Source organism: Patagioenas fasciata, chromosome 1, assembly GCF_037038585.1.
Source record: "Patagioenas fasciata isolate bPatFas1 chromosome 1, bPatFas1.hap1, whole genome shotgun sequence".
NCBI classification, from domain to species: Eukaryota; Metazoa; Chordata; class Aves; order Columbiformes; family Columbidae; genus Patagioenas; species Patagioenas fasciata.
Window position 1 is genome coordinate 77,725,782 of NC_092520.1, and position 16,719 is coordinate 77,742,500.

At 44.4% G+C, this 16,719-nt stretch overlaps 2 protein-coding genes across 4 annotated transcripts in view; one reads left to right on the top strand and one right to left on the bottom strand.

The window, feature by feature from the left end:
• CD58 (CD58 molecule) overlaps window positions 1-11,345 on the bottom strand; it is a 73,733-nt gene extending 62,388 nt beyond the window's left edge. Inside the window, exon 1 of the mRNA XM_071809433.1 lies at window positions 11,038-11,345. Within this exon, the coding sequence (XP_071665534.1) occupies window positions 11,038-11,089 (52 nt within the window). The 5' untranslated portion in view covers window positions 11,090-11,345. The remainder of the gene's footprint in view (window positions 1-11,037) is intronic.
• The window catches only part of PLA1A (phospholipase A1 member A), a 24,845-nt gene continuing 19,301 nt past the window's right edge, over window positions 11,176-16,719 (top strand). For 2 of the 3 annotated variants that reach the window (XM_065829193.2, XM_065829194.2), the window contains exons 1-3: window positions 11,178-11,311; window positions 15,809-16,047; window positions 16,179-16,354. In XM_065829193.2, the coding sequence (XP_065685265.1) occupies window positions 16,282-16,354 (73 nt within the window). In that variant the 5' untranslated portion in view covers window positions 11,178-11,311; window positions 15,809-16,047; window positions 16,179-16,281. Of the gene's footprint in view, window positions 11,312-15,808; window positions 16,048-16,178; window positions 16,355-16,719 lie in introns of all 3 variants that reach the window. The other variant, XM_071809425.1, reaches the window with a different exon arrangement.

A 16,719-nucleotide genomic window follows, 5' to 3' on the forward strand; every position in this document is an offset into this window, starting at 1 on the left:
CCATGTGGTCACTCCTACTGTTCTAAGTCTTTAGCTAGTTGGTTTCCAAAAAGAGTGGGACTATTTTTGAATCCCTGCGGTAACACAGTCCCTGTTAGCTGCATCTTCTTTCCAGAGGTAGGATTTTCCCATTCAAATGCAAATAACAGTTGGTTTTCTGGGCTCAAAGGCAGGCAAAAGAAGGTGCCTTTTACGTCCAATATGGTAAACCAGGTCAGTTCAGGGGTCAATTTAGTTAGGAGGATGTATGGATTTGCTACTACAGGATGCAAAATACAATTAATAGCTCTAAGATCCTGCACTATTCACTAACTTCCATCTGGTTTTTCGACCAGTAAAATGGGAGTATTATATTCAGATTCACATTCTGCTAATAACTAATTTTTAATAAACCAGTCAATTATTGGTCAAATTTCCTCTCTGTCCTCTACTCTAAGGGGGTATTGTTTTATTCTTACAAGCCGTGCCCCTGGTTTGAATTGGACTACTACTAGGGAGGTGTTTTTAGCTCTACCTGGTGTTTCTGAGGCCCATATTCCCAGATATACTTGGTTCTGAATCTCCTCTGATACTCGCGAGGTGACTGGAGCATCTATAACAGCCAGACTTAATCCTCGTCCGTAGGTGTCAGTGCTTGGTTTAAAACTGAGAATGCAGCTCCAGTATCAACTAGAAATTCCATCTTTTGTTGTTGTTTCCCTAGCTGCAATATAACCAGTGGATCCACTAGGGTAGATTCCCCAGGTCCTCATCAATTACCTTTTATTCTCTCTTGCCCTTTCTGCTTCTCCAGGCAATCTCTCTGCCAATGCCCTTTTTGCTTACACCACGCACATTGATCCCTTTCTAAAGGTTTTTGAGGTCTCCCAAATCCTTCAAGCCTCGGCTCCCTACTCTCTTGTATTGCCGCTACCAGCATGCATCTCTCTTTTCGCTAATCTTCTTCTTCTCTATTACTAAATACCCTCCAAGCTTCATCTAGTAGAGTTTCTAAATTCCTGCTCTCTGCTGTTATTAGTTTCTGCAACTTCTTTCAGATATCATTTGCTGACTGACCTATAAATAGCGACACTAATTGCTGTATCCCCACTTCTGATCCCGGGCCAAGAGGTGTATATCTCCTCATGGTATCTCACAGCTTGTATAGAAATTCCAAAAGGGTTTCCTTTGGCTCTTGTCAGATAGCATACAGGTTCGACCAGTTAACTGTTCTCAGGATGGCCTGCTCCATCCCTTTTGTAACCCAGTCTCTGTACTGGCTTAATAATTTTATATGGGCTCCTCTGGATCCCACTGTGGGTCTTGTAAGGGGAAGTGATCTTTTATATCTTCCTCAGTGTTACTAAGTGGGTCAGTGGCCAAATCCTGGGCCATTTTCAATATCAACTGCTTTTCAGTTTCTGTCATGTGATCCAATAATAGTTGAATATCATTCCAGTCAGAGTTACATTGTTTTATCAGAAGCTGAAAGTGTTTAGTAATGCTTAGATAGCTTTTTGTTACCATTTTCCATGTTTCAAGATCAAATGAGGAGAAGGAAACCTTTATTAAAACCAGGCCCCCTTCTAGTCCTACTGTTTCTCTAAGGGAGGTTTACACTTTTTCTTTACTTCGTCTACAGGAGGATACCAGGCTGCCCTGAGAAGTATCTGGGTTGTGTACCTCGCTCTCCTTCCGCACTGCTACTGCAGGTTTGTAATACACTGGTAAGTCCCCTGTTTCGGGATTTCTTATCTTTTCTGGATTTACACACCTTTCCCCTATGTTACACCCCGAGAAACATCTTTGGAGCTTATTCGCTTTCTACTTTTTCTAAATTTTCCTTTTCTAGGGCTAGCACCATGGGATCCTGTGAGGACATTAATTCACAATCCCTCTGGTACTTGTGATGGTTTCAATTAGTGAAAATCACGGCTTCACATGAGACTTTATCCCATTTTCTTTCTCTTCTTAAAAATAACATTAATTGTAAGAGAGTGTTATAATTTAAGGTCCCATTGAAAGGCCATTTCTCACCATCGTCCAATTTGTATAAGGGCCACCACTGATTGCAATATTTTATAAGCATCTTAATACATGTACTCCCTCCTAAGGGTCTCCCTATTTCTTTCCAGTGAGCTAATACACACCCTAAGGGACTCTTTTTCACTATGCCACCACTTTGTTGTCCTCCCATTATTTAGCTTATCTCCGCAATCTGATTATATTGACAACAATAATACCTTTCCCACGGTACTGAATATAAGGGAGTGTTTGCCTTGCAACAAATGCAGAAAAACTCAAGGCAATGATCCAATTCAAATTCCTGCCTTCCACTAAACATAATAATGTATTTAAAACAATTAGCACATTTAGCATGGACAAACAAACAACATCTATAACAGCAAGGGAAGGCACTGGTCCGAGCCTTTTCTTGGATATTAATATTGGTATTCCATACCCCACCCCCCATTCACCATAAAGCACCTTTTACTGATTTTTTGTGCTCCCCGGTATTACACAAATTGCTTGCTGAAGTTCACCCGATCGTTTGATCCGATGCCAGTCCAACCAGAACCCACATTTACAATGAAAATAGTCTCCAAATCGAACCCAAACTTTTCTGTCACATTGGAAACCTTCAATTATAAATATCAGCTCACACAAACAATCCCTGTGTATGGGACACTCATATTCCACAATTGTTTCAACAAAAACAGCTTCTATATCTGACATTCACTTCGTTCGTCCCCAGCCGGTCTCCTCGCGGATGACATGGATCAGGACTCCGTACACGGAGATTGCGTCTCACTCGCTCACTTTCATACAACACACGGTACTGGGCACAAAAACTTCTTAATTATACAACTTATAACTATCACAATAAATACCCCAATTATAGTTACAACAATATAAACCTCAGTTCCCATGGGTCAAGGTGCTATAAAGGTTTTCATTGTAGCAGGACTTGAACCTGTGGTAACCACAATTGTAGCTGGACTGGAACCCACAGCAGGACTTGAACAGGCCGGGGGTGCGAGCAAACCTCACGTAGGACGTCTCCTCAAGGCTTACAGGTTCCCCCACTCTATCACATTCCTGATCCGCAGCTGGTCCTTGTCTACTCCCGAAGTGATTGGGCGAGGGAGGGAGTTCTTCCAAGAAGGTCTTGTGGGGGCGCCAAAGACATCCCTCTCTCTACCGGTCCTATGGTCAAGCAGAGAGTTTCTCCGGCCTGGCTTGCCAAAATTGATGTGCAGAATAGTGTCTATCAGCTATGAAAAGGACTGATCAATGCTCGATAGTTCCAGGGAAAGAAGTTGAGGAATGGGGAAAACAAAGGACCAAAACATCAGCTCTGCAGGATCACAGGTGCCACCAGAGTCAGACACCAGCTGAATTTGACACCAGAACTGAAGGCAAGGTGCAAATCTCCGACAACTTTTGCAAGCTTAGCTCCAAAGATTTTTCTCTTTTTTATAATAGCCAGAATTTTCAGTTCCTCTGCCCTGTTCCCGCTTACATCTCTCTTTCATTTACTGAACCTCACAGTTCTCTAGCTCTCTCTCTAGCTCCCTCTCTAGCTCCCTCCACGTTGCTTCCTGCCCAATACTCTTCCACTCCCCTTGTCCTCTGATTACTTGCCCATTCCTGCTTTTCCTGCTACTTGCCGTGGTCTCTGCTACCTTGCACTTGTGTACTTGGTCTGCTTGGGATGGAGTTAATTTTCTTCACAGCAGCCCATATGGTGCTGTCTTCTAGATCTGTGACCAAAACTGGGCTGCTAACACACCAATGTTTTAGCTATTGCTGAACAATGCTTGCATAGCATCAAGATGTCTCTCACTCTGCCCAAACCTTGGAGTAGGCTGGGGATGGGCAAGACAATGGGAGGGGACACAACCAAGACACTTGACCCCAAATGATCAAAGAAATGTTTCCCACCATATGTCATGCTCAGCAATAATAAAGAGGGGGAGGAGTGTTTTTCCAAAGTAGCCATTGCTCAAATAAGTCTGCTGGTGGGAAGGGGTAAGTGATGGCTTTTGCATCACCTGGTTCCCCTTCTCCTTTTGTTTTCCCTGCTTCACTAACTAAATTGTCTTTATCTTGACCCAGGAGTTTTTTGTGCTTTTGTCCTCCTGATTTTCTACCCCATTTCATTGAGGGGGAATGAGTGAGTCATTTGGTTGGGCTTCACAACTGGTTTCCAGATCTCTACCCACCTCTAACTTTCCTGTGAGCCAGGAGGATCTGGTTCATAGCAACAGACCAGAAATCCTGGTGCGTTTGCCTTTGAATTCAAAATTTTGCAGCTCAGGCCTGTCTCTTCAAAGATCTGAAATGGAAGCTCCAAGGTAAGTGCAGTGCACGTCTCTACATGGATACTGATTGTGCAGCTTTAAAACTTTTGATATAAAAGCAACTCTGAGGACATGCTTCTAAATGAACTTCATACTAGAAGCATTCACTGTACTATATTTCTAAGTCAGAAAGGATACGCCTCTCTCTGAATGCAAAATGCAGGCTCTTATTTTGGTGGTACCTTCTTCATTTGGGCATTTTTGCCAAAGAGTTGCCTTAGGTGAGTTCTACATAAGTTCATTCGTTTTGTAATAAACAAACATCAACAAAAATATTCCATCTCTACTAAGTCTGCCTGTCCACACACCAGGATAAAGGTGTTTGTACAGTGTCACCAGGACCACACTAAAGGTAGCAGCAAGAGAAAAAGCTTCACAAAGTTACTGGTATTTTAGCATCTCTTCCATTTAAGTATCATGGTACAGTAGCTAACACATTGGTCAACCTGCATTCTCACCTCTCTCACACTTGGTTATGTTGCACTCCATTAACAGCAAGGGGAAATTTCTGATGTAACTGTCTAGAGACACACAACGTTATTAACAAATTTCACCTACTCACAGCTCTCATTATCACCATGGATTAGAGAGTTTTCACTTCTGCTAAGCAAACCACATGCAGTTTGCCACACTGCTTCTTACCCTGTTTCCCAAAAAATAAGACCTACCTCAAAAATAAGCCCTCAAAAATCGTGAAAAATTATGCTAGGGCTTATTTTGGGGATAGGTCTTACTGTCAAGGAAACAGGGTAAATCTAGCGAATGCCCAGCTCAAACATGGCAGCGTGAGGCAAGGGAGAGAGGGGGACAACTGGGAAGCCCCATTTTAGGCAATAGTGAATTATTAGGGAGGATCATTGTGTCCTGTAAGATATTGATTATTTTTGATCTCTGGGCTTCACTTAGTGACAGACCCGACTTGCATTTAAACCTATCCTGAACTGCCAGAAAAAAAAGCAGTTCAAATCCTCTGGCCACTTGCGGCATGCAGTTTGTTCTTCTCTGCTGTACTAGTGCAGTCTTTATGTAGCTATATGACTAATAGGACTGCAAAAATAACCTGTCTCAATAATTTTTTTCTTTCAGCCGAGTTAATTTTCAGCCAGATCATCTTTGTAGTTGTTTGTAAAGAACAGCAAAAATGGATAGCATAGAGAGGAACCGTTCATGCCCTGCAGCAACACCAGCTTAAATGTGCTCCAATCCATGTCTCTCCCAAACCCTCTATCACCCAGCCAGCCTACAGACACACCATGCTGAACATGGCCACGAGACTGTACACTTGTAGGAGGACTATTAAAAAAAAGACAAATGCATATACACGATCTTTTTTTGACAAACATCTTTAACCACACTGTCAGCTCTCAGGATGATGGGAGGCTGTGCATGTAATCCAGAAATGATCCTGGCTTTCTAAGGTCTAACACCATTAATCCCACTAAGCCAATAAACTATCAGTAACATTTTTCATTCCATGTTCATCCTGTAGAGTTAAATATCGATAACAAACGATGTTATAGCCACATCTCTGAAGGCAAAGACTTATCAATATTTTTTTAAGCAAGAAGTAGACAGAGGGTTTTTCCTTTGTGAGAAATTCAGAACGTCCTCTGTTTATTCAGGAAGATTTGAGAGTAAGGTAACAGGACAACAAAATCAGGTGTTGGCTTCATAGAGCTGATGACTAGAAAAGATTTTTCCATTGATACAATTTAAAACTGTGTTTAACTCTTCTATTAGCAACCTACCAAACTAAACATATTCCACAAGTGTTAGAAATCCAGATTTTCACCCATTCATCCCAGTCCCTTGTAATGTAGCATCCATGACACCTCTCATGGAGTGGAAAGACATACGAAAAAACACTGAGCAATCCTGGTATTTTTATGATCAACAATGAAAAAAAGAAAGGAGCATGTATTTGTGTGTGTACAGAAAGAAAGGGAGGAAATTTAAAAAGAAAAACAAACTGAAACCTGTGACTCTGCCTAATGGGAAAGAAACAAAAAGCCACATTTAAGGTAAGTCTGGTTTCTGTGTTTGTCACTTTCAGAAGAAGTCAAAAAGAAAACATGAGAGTAGCTGACAAATACCTTCCTGTCAGCCCATGCTCAATATGGTACACGGTAACTTCTGCTCTTAGGTGAATCAGGTTGCATCCCTTTAACTCAATTTTTATAAAAGAAGCTGAACTGGGAAATGCAGCATTAAGGCACGCAGCAAAATAGGCGAGAACTAGATAGTAGTAATACTGCTTAAAACTTAGTTGATGCTCAGACCACTGAAAGCACCTACAGTGCAGCAGAACATCTTCACCAGTGTGGCTGGCATCGCAATCTTCCTGCTAGTGTGGTAGCCAACAGTTTACCCGTCTCATCCCAGGAGGGTGCAAAGTTCTCTCTGAGGGTTACTTCAGGAAACTGGGGCACAGATACTACAATTACATTTTTTCCATGAACATACAAAACTGAACATGATTCTTGCTTGAATTTCAAATGGCTGAAGGAATATCATCTTGATAGGTCCAAAATCAAAGTCCTTCATAGCCTCAGTGTGACCTTTACACTTCAAGCACTGTATCTGCAAGCCTGAGGTTTTACCAGACAAAAACCTGACCTGGCAGGGCATTGTGAAAAGCAGTTTTCCCTACATGGCAAGTGGGGATCCTGAAGATGTCAAAGCTCCACTGCAGATTCTGTGTGTCACAGGTTCCCACATGAGAATGAAAAAGCACATCTTCAGGGTGGATTATGCTATGTGCTTCTCTCTCCCCCCAGCCCCATTTCCAGATGTTCAACAACATGAGACTGGGATAGGTACAGTGCTTTGAATCTGGATGGAGAAGCAGGAAGGCTGGGAAAGCAGAGATTCAGGAGGGAAAGGCTGACAGAAGATGAGGATCTACCAGTACCTTGGTGTTTACAACAAGTGTTTGCAAGGCTAGAAACTAGCATGCTAAGTCAAACTGCTACTGATTTATTTTATGCACTTGGGCACATCAGCCTGACTTTCAGACTCTTGATTTTCTCATACAGAGATGACAGATCACTTAGCTTGATAAAATTAACATAAGAACATTTACACATAGGCAACAACACACATAATAGCAGTAATGCAAGCATACAAACAAAAAGAAAGTGAAATCCTGCTGATTTAGTTTAGTGAACAACAGTAAAGAATTTGTATTCCTGATCTCCTACCCTAATCAACTACCACAGAATCAAAGTTTTATAGAGAGGAAAAGACAACAGAGCTAGTTATTTTTTTTTTGTTAAAGGAAGACATTATGTTACTTGCAGCCACAATTACCCTCTCTAGTTGCCAAGTTGCATTCAGACTCTCAGAGTAGCAGTGACATGTCAACTTATGTAACATAAGGTAACAAAATGCCTTCACACACACACAAAGGTCCAAGAGGATACGCAATTAATCATGCATTACTAACACTCATTTAGAACACTCTGCAGAAGCACTGCTGATGAAGAAACTGCTCCTAAGATGGAACACAGGCAGACTGACCCACGCAGGTATGCAGAGCTTTTCCACCAGTCCTTTGCACACATCCTGTCCCAAAGCTCTCTTACAGCCTTCACTACAGAAGAGGGTATCACAGTCTTAATTAAACAAAACAAGCTGAAGGCTTCTGGAACAGTACAGGAGGAAATCTCAGGGAGTTGTTCTGAAGACTCTGTAGTGGGAACAGCTGCTTTAAAGCCTTCAGGAAGAGCAAGAGGAGACTGCTATTTTTAAAAAGGGGATGCAATGGGTCCTGGTTTAGGTACATACAGGAAACTCCCAAAACAACAAAAAAAACGACAATGACAAATCCCTTAGACTAGATGAATGATAAGAAAGTCTATATTCAGCAAGCCATGCTGCTTGGCCCGCCTAGCAATAGTAGCTACTTCTGATGACAAAGTTTGTACATCTGTGGTCAGTTTCAAAAATGAGCTAGTCTTGTTGGTACTTCTCAAGTCCATAGCCCTATGCGAGGGCTATGGACACGAGAGCTGTGCTCCTCAGGCACATAGGTGTAATTTAGATTAAGAAGGCCTTTGTTTAATATTTAACCAGAAATGACTAACTTACTTCCACAAAAAAAGCACCCCACCCATTAAAAAAAAAAAAACAAACCAAACAAACCAAACAAAAATTAAAAAAAAAACACACAACAAAAAAATACACAACAAAACCACAGCAAAACACACACACAAAAAAACAAACCATTGAGAACTTTGATGATTTTTTTCCTCTGAGAAAGATGTTAACACAGAATACAAAATAAATAGCACTTTCATATACAGGGATAACAAGAACATTTTTACAGTATCACAGTATCACGGTATGTTTGGGATTGGAAGGGACCTCAAAAGATCATCTAGTCCAATCCCCCTGCTGGAGCAGGAACATCTAGAGGAGGTCGCACAGGAACATGTCCAGGCGGGTTTTGAATGTCTCCAGAGAAGGAGACTCTACAACCTCCCTGGGCAGCCTGTTCCAGTGCTCTGTCACCCTCACTGAGAAGAAGTTTTTTCTCAAATTTGAGTGGAACCTCTTGTGTTCCAGCTTGATCCCATTACCCCTTGTCCTATCAGTTTGCCACTGAGAAGAGCCTGGCTCCGTCCTCGTGGCACTCACCCTTTATATATTTATAAACATTAATAATGTCACTCCTCAGTCTCGTCTTCTCCAAACTAAAGAGACCCAGCTCCCTCAGCCTTTCTTCATAAGGGAGGTGCTCCACTCCCTTAATCATCTTTGTTGCCCTATGCTGGACCCTCTCCAGCAGTTCCCTGTCCTTCTGGAACTGAGGGGCCCAGAACTGGACACAATATTGCAGATGGGGTCTCACCGGGTGGAGTAGAGGGGAAGAAGAACCTCTCTCGACCTACTAACCACCCCCCTTCTAATACACCCCAGGATGCCATTGGCCTTCCTGGCCACAAGGGCACAGTGCTGGCTCATGGTCATCCTGCTGTGCACCAGGACCTCCAGGTCCCTTTCCCCTACACTGCTCTCTAATATGTAATTTCCCAACCTATACTGGAACCTGGGGTTGTTCCTGCCCAGATGCAGGACTCTACACTTGCCCTTGTTAAATTTCATCAGGTTATTCCCCGCCTAACTCTCCAGCCTGTCCAGGTCCCACTGGATGGCAGCACGGCCTTCTGGCATGTCAGCCACTCCTCCCAGCTTAGTGTCATCAGCAAACTTGCTGTTAGTACACTCTATTCCCTCATCCAAATCGTTAATGAATATATTGAATAATATTGGCCCCAGTACTGACCCTTGAGGCACTCCACTAGATACTGGCCTCCAACTAGACTCTGCACCATTGACCACCACTCTCTGGCTTCTCTCTTTAAGCCAGTTTGCAATCCACCTCACCACTCTGTTGTCTAGACCACACCTCCTCAACTTAGCTGTGAGGATGTTGTGGGCGACCGTGACAAAGGCTTTACTGAAGTCAAGGTAGACCACATCCACCGCTCTGCCATTATCCATCCACCTTGTTACATTCTCATAAAAGGCTATGAAGCTGGTCAAGCATGACTTACCCTTGGTAAAGCCATGCTGACTGCCCCTAATAACCCTCTTATCCCTGATATGCCTTGAGATGACACCAAGGATAAGCTGTTCCATTACTTTCCCAGGGACAGAGGTGAGGCTGACCAGTCTGTAATTACCCGGGTCTTCCTTCTTGCCCTTTTTGAAGACCGGAGTGACATTTGTTTTCCTCCAATCCTCGGGCACCTCTCCCGTTTCCCAAGACTTGGCAAAAATGATGGAGAGCGGTCTAGCAATGACTTCAGCCAGCTCCCTCAGCACCCCTGGATGCATCCCATCTGGACCCATGGATTTATGGATGTCCAGACTATTTAATTGCTCCCTAACCCAGTCCTCATCAACTAGAGCAAACTCCTCCACTGACCTGGCTTCATCCGGGCTCTCAGGGGTACGAGGCTCCCCAGGACAGCCTCCAGCAGAGTAGACAGAGACAAAGAAGGCATTCAGCAATTCTGCCTTCTCTGTGTCTTCTGCCACCAGGGCACCCACCCCATTCATCAGTGGGCCTACATTGCCTCTGGTATTAGTTTTATCTGCCAGTTTCCTAACTCCTTAACACACCAGGAACGAGTGCAAGGCACATCTCACCCAGAATACTTCCAGCGCGGTGACTTGAATAGAAATGACATCGAGTACCACAAAAATCACCCCCATCCTCCACTGTAACCTCCCCCCCCCGCCCCGTTTACACAGGTTTGAGACAATCAGGCCACAAGTATTACCCGCAGCAAAAACGGAGGCGGGTGTGATATTATGAAATTCTAGCGCTAAATGCGGGTGGAAAGGCAGCTGTTCGGTTCTGCTGACTCCCATTCAGAAGGACAGGACGCAAGTGGCCAGGAAGCCCCAGCACCGCCACAGCCGCGGGGGCAAGCCGGGCTCCCCTCAGCCAGCCGGGGGCGGCGAGTGAGGACAACTCCCCAGGCCAGGACCCACCGCAGCTGCCAAACCCCAGCGAAGCCACCGCTGGGCCGGCTGGGCAGGGCCGGTTAAGGGTGCCCCGCTCCACTCAGCGCCGCCGCTAACACCCGCTACCCGCCCCACCCGCGCTGCAGCGCTCCCTCCGCCCCAGCCAGAGGAGCTGGAGGGCACGGGAAGGGTCGCCGCCGCCCCCCTCACGACTTACCCAGGAGGGACATAAGGAACAGGAGCCCACCCAGAGAAGTCGGCAGCCGCATCGCTACCCGCCAGGACGGCCCGCGTGTGCTCAGATACAGAAAGGAAAGTGGAGGCCGCTCTTCGCCGCTTCCCACCCTGCCCTTCAGCGTCGATTCCCCGCCCTTCCGGCCGCTGGCGGGAGACGCTTCAGAGGCGCTAGGTGACGGAGCTTCCTCTGAAAACTCCGGCCTTCGGTTAGCAGAGGGGATTTCAGGCTTCGCGGTCGCGTCCAGTGCGTCTTGGTAGGTGGCGTCTGCCAGGGTGGAGCTGCGTTGCGAGGTGATGTGGCAAAGGGGGTTTCTGGTTCGTGAGATGCAACTCCAGCAACTGCTACCGGCAGAAATTGTCGAGTTGTTCTTGCAGTAGGGAAGTTTCAGCTCCACAAACTGAGAAGCTTAAGTTAAATCACAGAATGGTTGGGGTTGGAAGGGACCTCTGGAGATCATCTAGTCCAACTCACCTGCTAAAGCAGGTTCACCCAGAGCAAATTGCACAAGAATGTGTCCAGGTGGGTTTAGAATGTCTCCTGAGAAGGAGACCCCACAACCTCTCTGGGCAGCCTGTTCCAGTGCTCTGGCACCCTCAAAGTAAAGAAGTTTTGTGTCTGGATGGAACCTCCTGTGGTTCAGTCTGTGCTCATTGGCCCTCATCCCATTGTTGGGCAGCACTGAAAGGAGTTTGGTCACATCCTCTTGATGCCCACCCTTAAGATATTTACAAGCATTGATGAGATCCCCTCTCAGCCTTCTCTTCTCCAGGCTGAACAGACCCAACTCTCTCAGTCTCTCCTCATAACAAAAATGCTCTAGGCCCCTTAATCACCTTCATAGCCTGCCACTGGACTCTCTCCTTCAACTTAATGTGCAGTGGGAGCCCCACAGGTTAGGGGGAGAACAAAGTTCTGCAGGTAACATACAGCTTGCCACCTCAGAAAATTGTGATAATCTGAACCTAGTACTCCCTGAAGCCTGGTGTTTGACACCAATGGGCCCCAAACACCCACTGTTCTCATCAGGGGATACCTGGCAATATCTTCATTTGAGGGGTAGGCTCAAACCTGGCTGTGCTCTCCCATGTCACACAAGGCTGGGTTGACCTCTGCGGGGGAGACCCTTCTGTCTGACTGAAGATAAAAAGAATGAAATAAAACAGAAACCAGCTCTGACTTCTAGGGGTCTCCTTCGACACCAGCTGCTCAGAAATTTATTCACAAAACTAAAACCTACATTCCCTTTCATGGATGAGTGGCCTCTTGACACTACAGAGTGGTTTTGAGGAAGAAAGATAAAATACCACAACAGTTTGGGAAACATAAATACCCAGCACCTACTGGAGCACTGCTATTCTGCCAAATATTACAGTGGCAGCCATAAGCCTGCCTTCTTCCCATGGCAGTGAGCTGCTGCAAGTGGATGTTTCAGCCTCCTTTACCTGCATCCCACTCGCAGTATATTATCCTGGCTGAGAAGAATCCAGCTGCCAGCAGGTCCAGCTGCAGACCACACAGCTTCAAAGCATGTTCAGCTCCCAGGAGCTTGACTGCCTGTCCTGAGGAACACCAGCATAGCACTAGTGCTGTATGGGGAGGCTGTCATCACAGGTTCATCCTTAGCTGGCTCTCAGTGTGCTCAGTCCACACACTCACTGCCAAGCAAATGTGTTGGGCTATTCACCACCACATAGAGCGACCTCAGCTCCATTCTTCATGCAATGATGCCTGTAGCAGTTCAGAAAAAGATTATATTGGCGACCATGGAGTTCTTTAACCAGAGGACTTTTCCAAAGTCAACACTGAAGATGTTTCAGTGCTGATTTTTTTTTTTCCCCCTCCTTCTAGGAGTCTCTGTAAGCTCCCTTACCTCATCACTGGAGGCTGCAGCATGAGCTAGAATTACACGGCACTTTGGGCTAATCAGTGCTGTCTCATTCAGTACTTACAAAATCAGAATAATAATGATCCATTCTCCATAGCTGTGTTGGAATGACATAGCATGTAACTGGCTTCCAAGTGGAGTCAGGCGCATCTCATCAATTCCTTTTCCTCGGTGGCAGAAACCCACAACTAGCCTTTCTGTCCCTCTGTTCCCTTTTCCCTTCCATTCTCAATCTCTGTCAAGTGTCAAAGGGAGCTCCCTACCCTGCTGTCATGGTTTTACCCCAGCCAGCAACTAAGCCCCACAAAGCCACTCACTCACTCCACCCTGGTGAAATGGAGGAGAGAATCAGAAGAGTAGAAGTAAGAAAACTCATAGGTTGAGACAAAGACAGTTTAATAAGTAAAGCAAAAGCCGCACATGCTAGCAAAGCAAAACAAAGGATTCATTCACTGCTTCCCATGGGCAGGCAGGTGTTCAGCCATCTCTAGGAAAGCCGGGCTCCAGCACCTGTAGTGGTTACTTGGGAAGATAACTGCCATCACTCCGAATGTCCTCTCTTTCCTTCTTCTTCCTCCAAAATATATACTGAGCATGACGTCATATGGTATCAAATATCACTTTGGTCAGCTGACGTCAGCTGTCCCGGCTGTGTCTCCTCCGAACCTTTTATGTACTCCCCACCTTCTTGCTGGCAGGTCAGTATGAGAAGCTGGAGAGTCCCTGACTGCTCAGCAACAACTAAAACATCAGTGTGTTATCAACACTTCCGTCATACCAAATCCAAAACCCAGCACTACATTAGCCACTAGGAATAAAATCAACTCCATCCCTGCTGAAACCAAGACACTTGTAAAGGCTCCAAGTCATAGCATTTACACCAGAAATGCAACGTGGCTTTCTTCCTGCCATATCCTGATGGCAAGACCAGTTGTTTGCTGCTGCTGACTTGCCTTCTTGTCAATAAAATGTCCTCCCAAGATGTCAGAGATTTTGAATTGAACTTTGTTGCTGGGAGGATGTCACCTCCCGCATTGCACACTACAACTTTCCTGTAGGTTCCTGTAGGTTATAAGCCCCATCCCTGAAACTGTTGAAGGCCAGGCTGGATGGGGCTTTGAGCAGCCTGGTCTAGTGCAAGGTGTCCCTGCCCATGTCAGGGTGATTGGAACTAGATGATCTTTAAGATCCCTTCCAACCCAAATCATTCTATGCTTGATTCCATGATTCTATGATCTTCAGGGTTAGCACAGAGAAATCTGAAGCAGTGACTGAGACTTTTACTTAGAAATGGATTATTTTAGGGTGGAAGGAACCACAAGAGATCACCCACAACCCATGTTGTAAAGAATGTTGTAAAGGCTTCATGAGACAGAGAAACTGAGAGAGAAACATGAGCCTCGTGGCTGATGCCCTCATGTAGGCTCCTCTATTTTTGGGAGAATACACAGATACGTGGAAAGGATGCATTCTCCTTTCTTATGCGTAGTTATACAGCCATACAAGGTAGAAGGTCCATAAAGTATTCATGAAGTATTCAAGAAAATGATTGGTCTTCCTCCTTTTCTGACTGCATACTTGCCTGTGTTTTCCCTTTCTCAGTTGCCAAGTCAATCCTTAATGTTTTCTTCCTGCTATCTCATAGTTAAGACACTCCTCTGAAAGTCAGGAGTTAGTTTGAATTGCTTTTTGTTGAGGTGAGAACTAAACCCAGTTCCTCTGTCAATCCTGGGAACAATACACAGGAGCCATATTTTCTACTCCACAAGCAAAGGACAGAAAATACAGGAGCTGTGATAACAAGTATTCAAGCAGTTGGTTGGATCTAGGTCTTAATGTACAGTGAGCTAAACTCTGCATGTATTTCATGCCCTCCCTTGAATGCAAAGACCACAGGGAGTGGTTTTAAATAGCTGTCATTTGCTTGTCTCACACTTGGTCTCCCCCAAGGTCCCACACTGCTACCTTGACTGCTTTGTTTTCATTATCTATGTACAGTTTTCCAGTTTTAGTGAATTTTTCTGTGATCAGATTTCCACTTGACTACGGGGCATTTGCAGTTCTTATATGCCTCTGCCAACTGTTGTGTTGTGGGTGGGGAGATGATGTTTTCAGCTGAGATGGGCACTTTGAGCATTTACTTGAATGTGCAGACAGCACTATCTTTTCAATTTTTTAATGTAAAGAACTTGTGCATAAAATCAAGTTTGTTTGCTTTCATTATTCCTGACTCATTCTCAAGGGAATCACACTGTGCTTTGTGAACAGATGCTGTAAGGAACTGTTAAAAGAAATCTAATGTGGTTTGAAAGCCTTTGCAACAGTGTTCACATTGCCATTATAATCACTCCCACTGAGGAGTAAAAGAATTGGCAACAACATGAAGTTTCTGAACTAATATAACTGTAGTTATTGAATAATTATGTTCACAAAAAAAAAAAAAAAAAAAAGAAAACCCTTTATACCAAAATAGTTTTACCAGTAAAAGCATTTTAGATGCAGAGGAACTGTGTGGCTTTCACTGTTCGCATGAACCTTCACCACAGTGTGCTGATATAAGCAATAATTTCCTGGAATTACTAAATCTGAGATTTGAGAAAGAAAACTGCTCAGGAAACAGAATATTCAATTTCATGAAGATTATTTTTTTTTTTTTTTTAGCATACCAGGATGTTGTTTAACAACTCTACAAATACACATAGCTGTGCAAAACTAAATCAGATCTGCACTTCCTAGCTGCAAGTCTGTTTTACTCTAAGGCTGTAATACCAGTGACTGCCTTATACTACATGGCATTTCAAAATCTTCATAGAACTTTCTCCTCAATTTTCAGCAGTAATTCATTGCTTTGCCTTCTTTTGGCAGTTACAGGAATCTGACCAAAAGCAGAAATACGGGAAAGAGCAACGCAATAGGAAAACACACAGATGCAAGGCCAGTATGAATCTTCCTGGCATGGACTTACTGTGAAGCCTTGTGACACACCAGTGTACCTGGTCAGAATTTGGCAGACAGGTCTAGCTGGCAAGGATGAAGCGCTGCTGAGACTGGTTTGACTAGCTGATTTCTGGAGTGAGAAGTTTACCTCAAGGAAAGGGAAGGAGGTAGGGAGGAAAGGAGTGTTGGCATCTTTTTTAACCCCGAAGACAGTGAAGCCCTCTGCTGACACAGACTTTGGCTAATGGTCAAATAAGAGCAGAGGTAATTGCCCTTTTTTTTTTTTTTCCCCCAAAAGAGCATTAGCTGGTTGATCATTAACACAGTCGAGCTGATCGAGCAACCCACCACGGCTGTTTTTCTCTGTACAATCCTTGTACTTATAGTGGACTAACAGGAAGATGGTTGAGGATCTGAAAAGAAAGCTGCTCGTTTTTCTTGCTGTCCTCTTGCTGCTCAGCTCAGCACAAGCAGGTAAGTAAAACATGAGTGTCTGGCAAGGGGATTGAAGATTTTACATAGAAGGATCTGAATTCAGTTCTCCCTAAACAACTTGTGTGTCAAAAGGTCCTTGCTATATTCTAGTTAGGTGCCCGGAGAAAGGCTAGCGCAAGAACGGTCCTTTCTTTTCGCATGCTTTGATTCAATCAGTCTCAGTGGTTTAATTCCACTAACCTGATTTAAAAGAATGATCCGGGTTTGCTCTTAAGTGTAAGGAAGTGGAAAAGGGACCACTTGACCTCTGGCACTGGCATCTCAGCAGTAGCCGAGAAGAAGTAAATAGACACCACACTTCCATTTCTTTCTTTAATTGAACTGTCAGTTGAACTGCTTTTGTG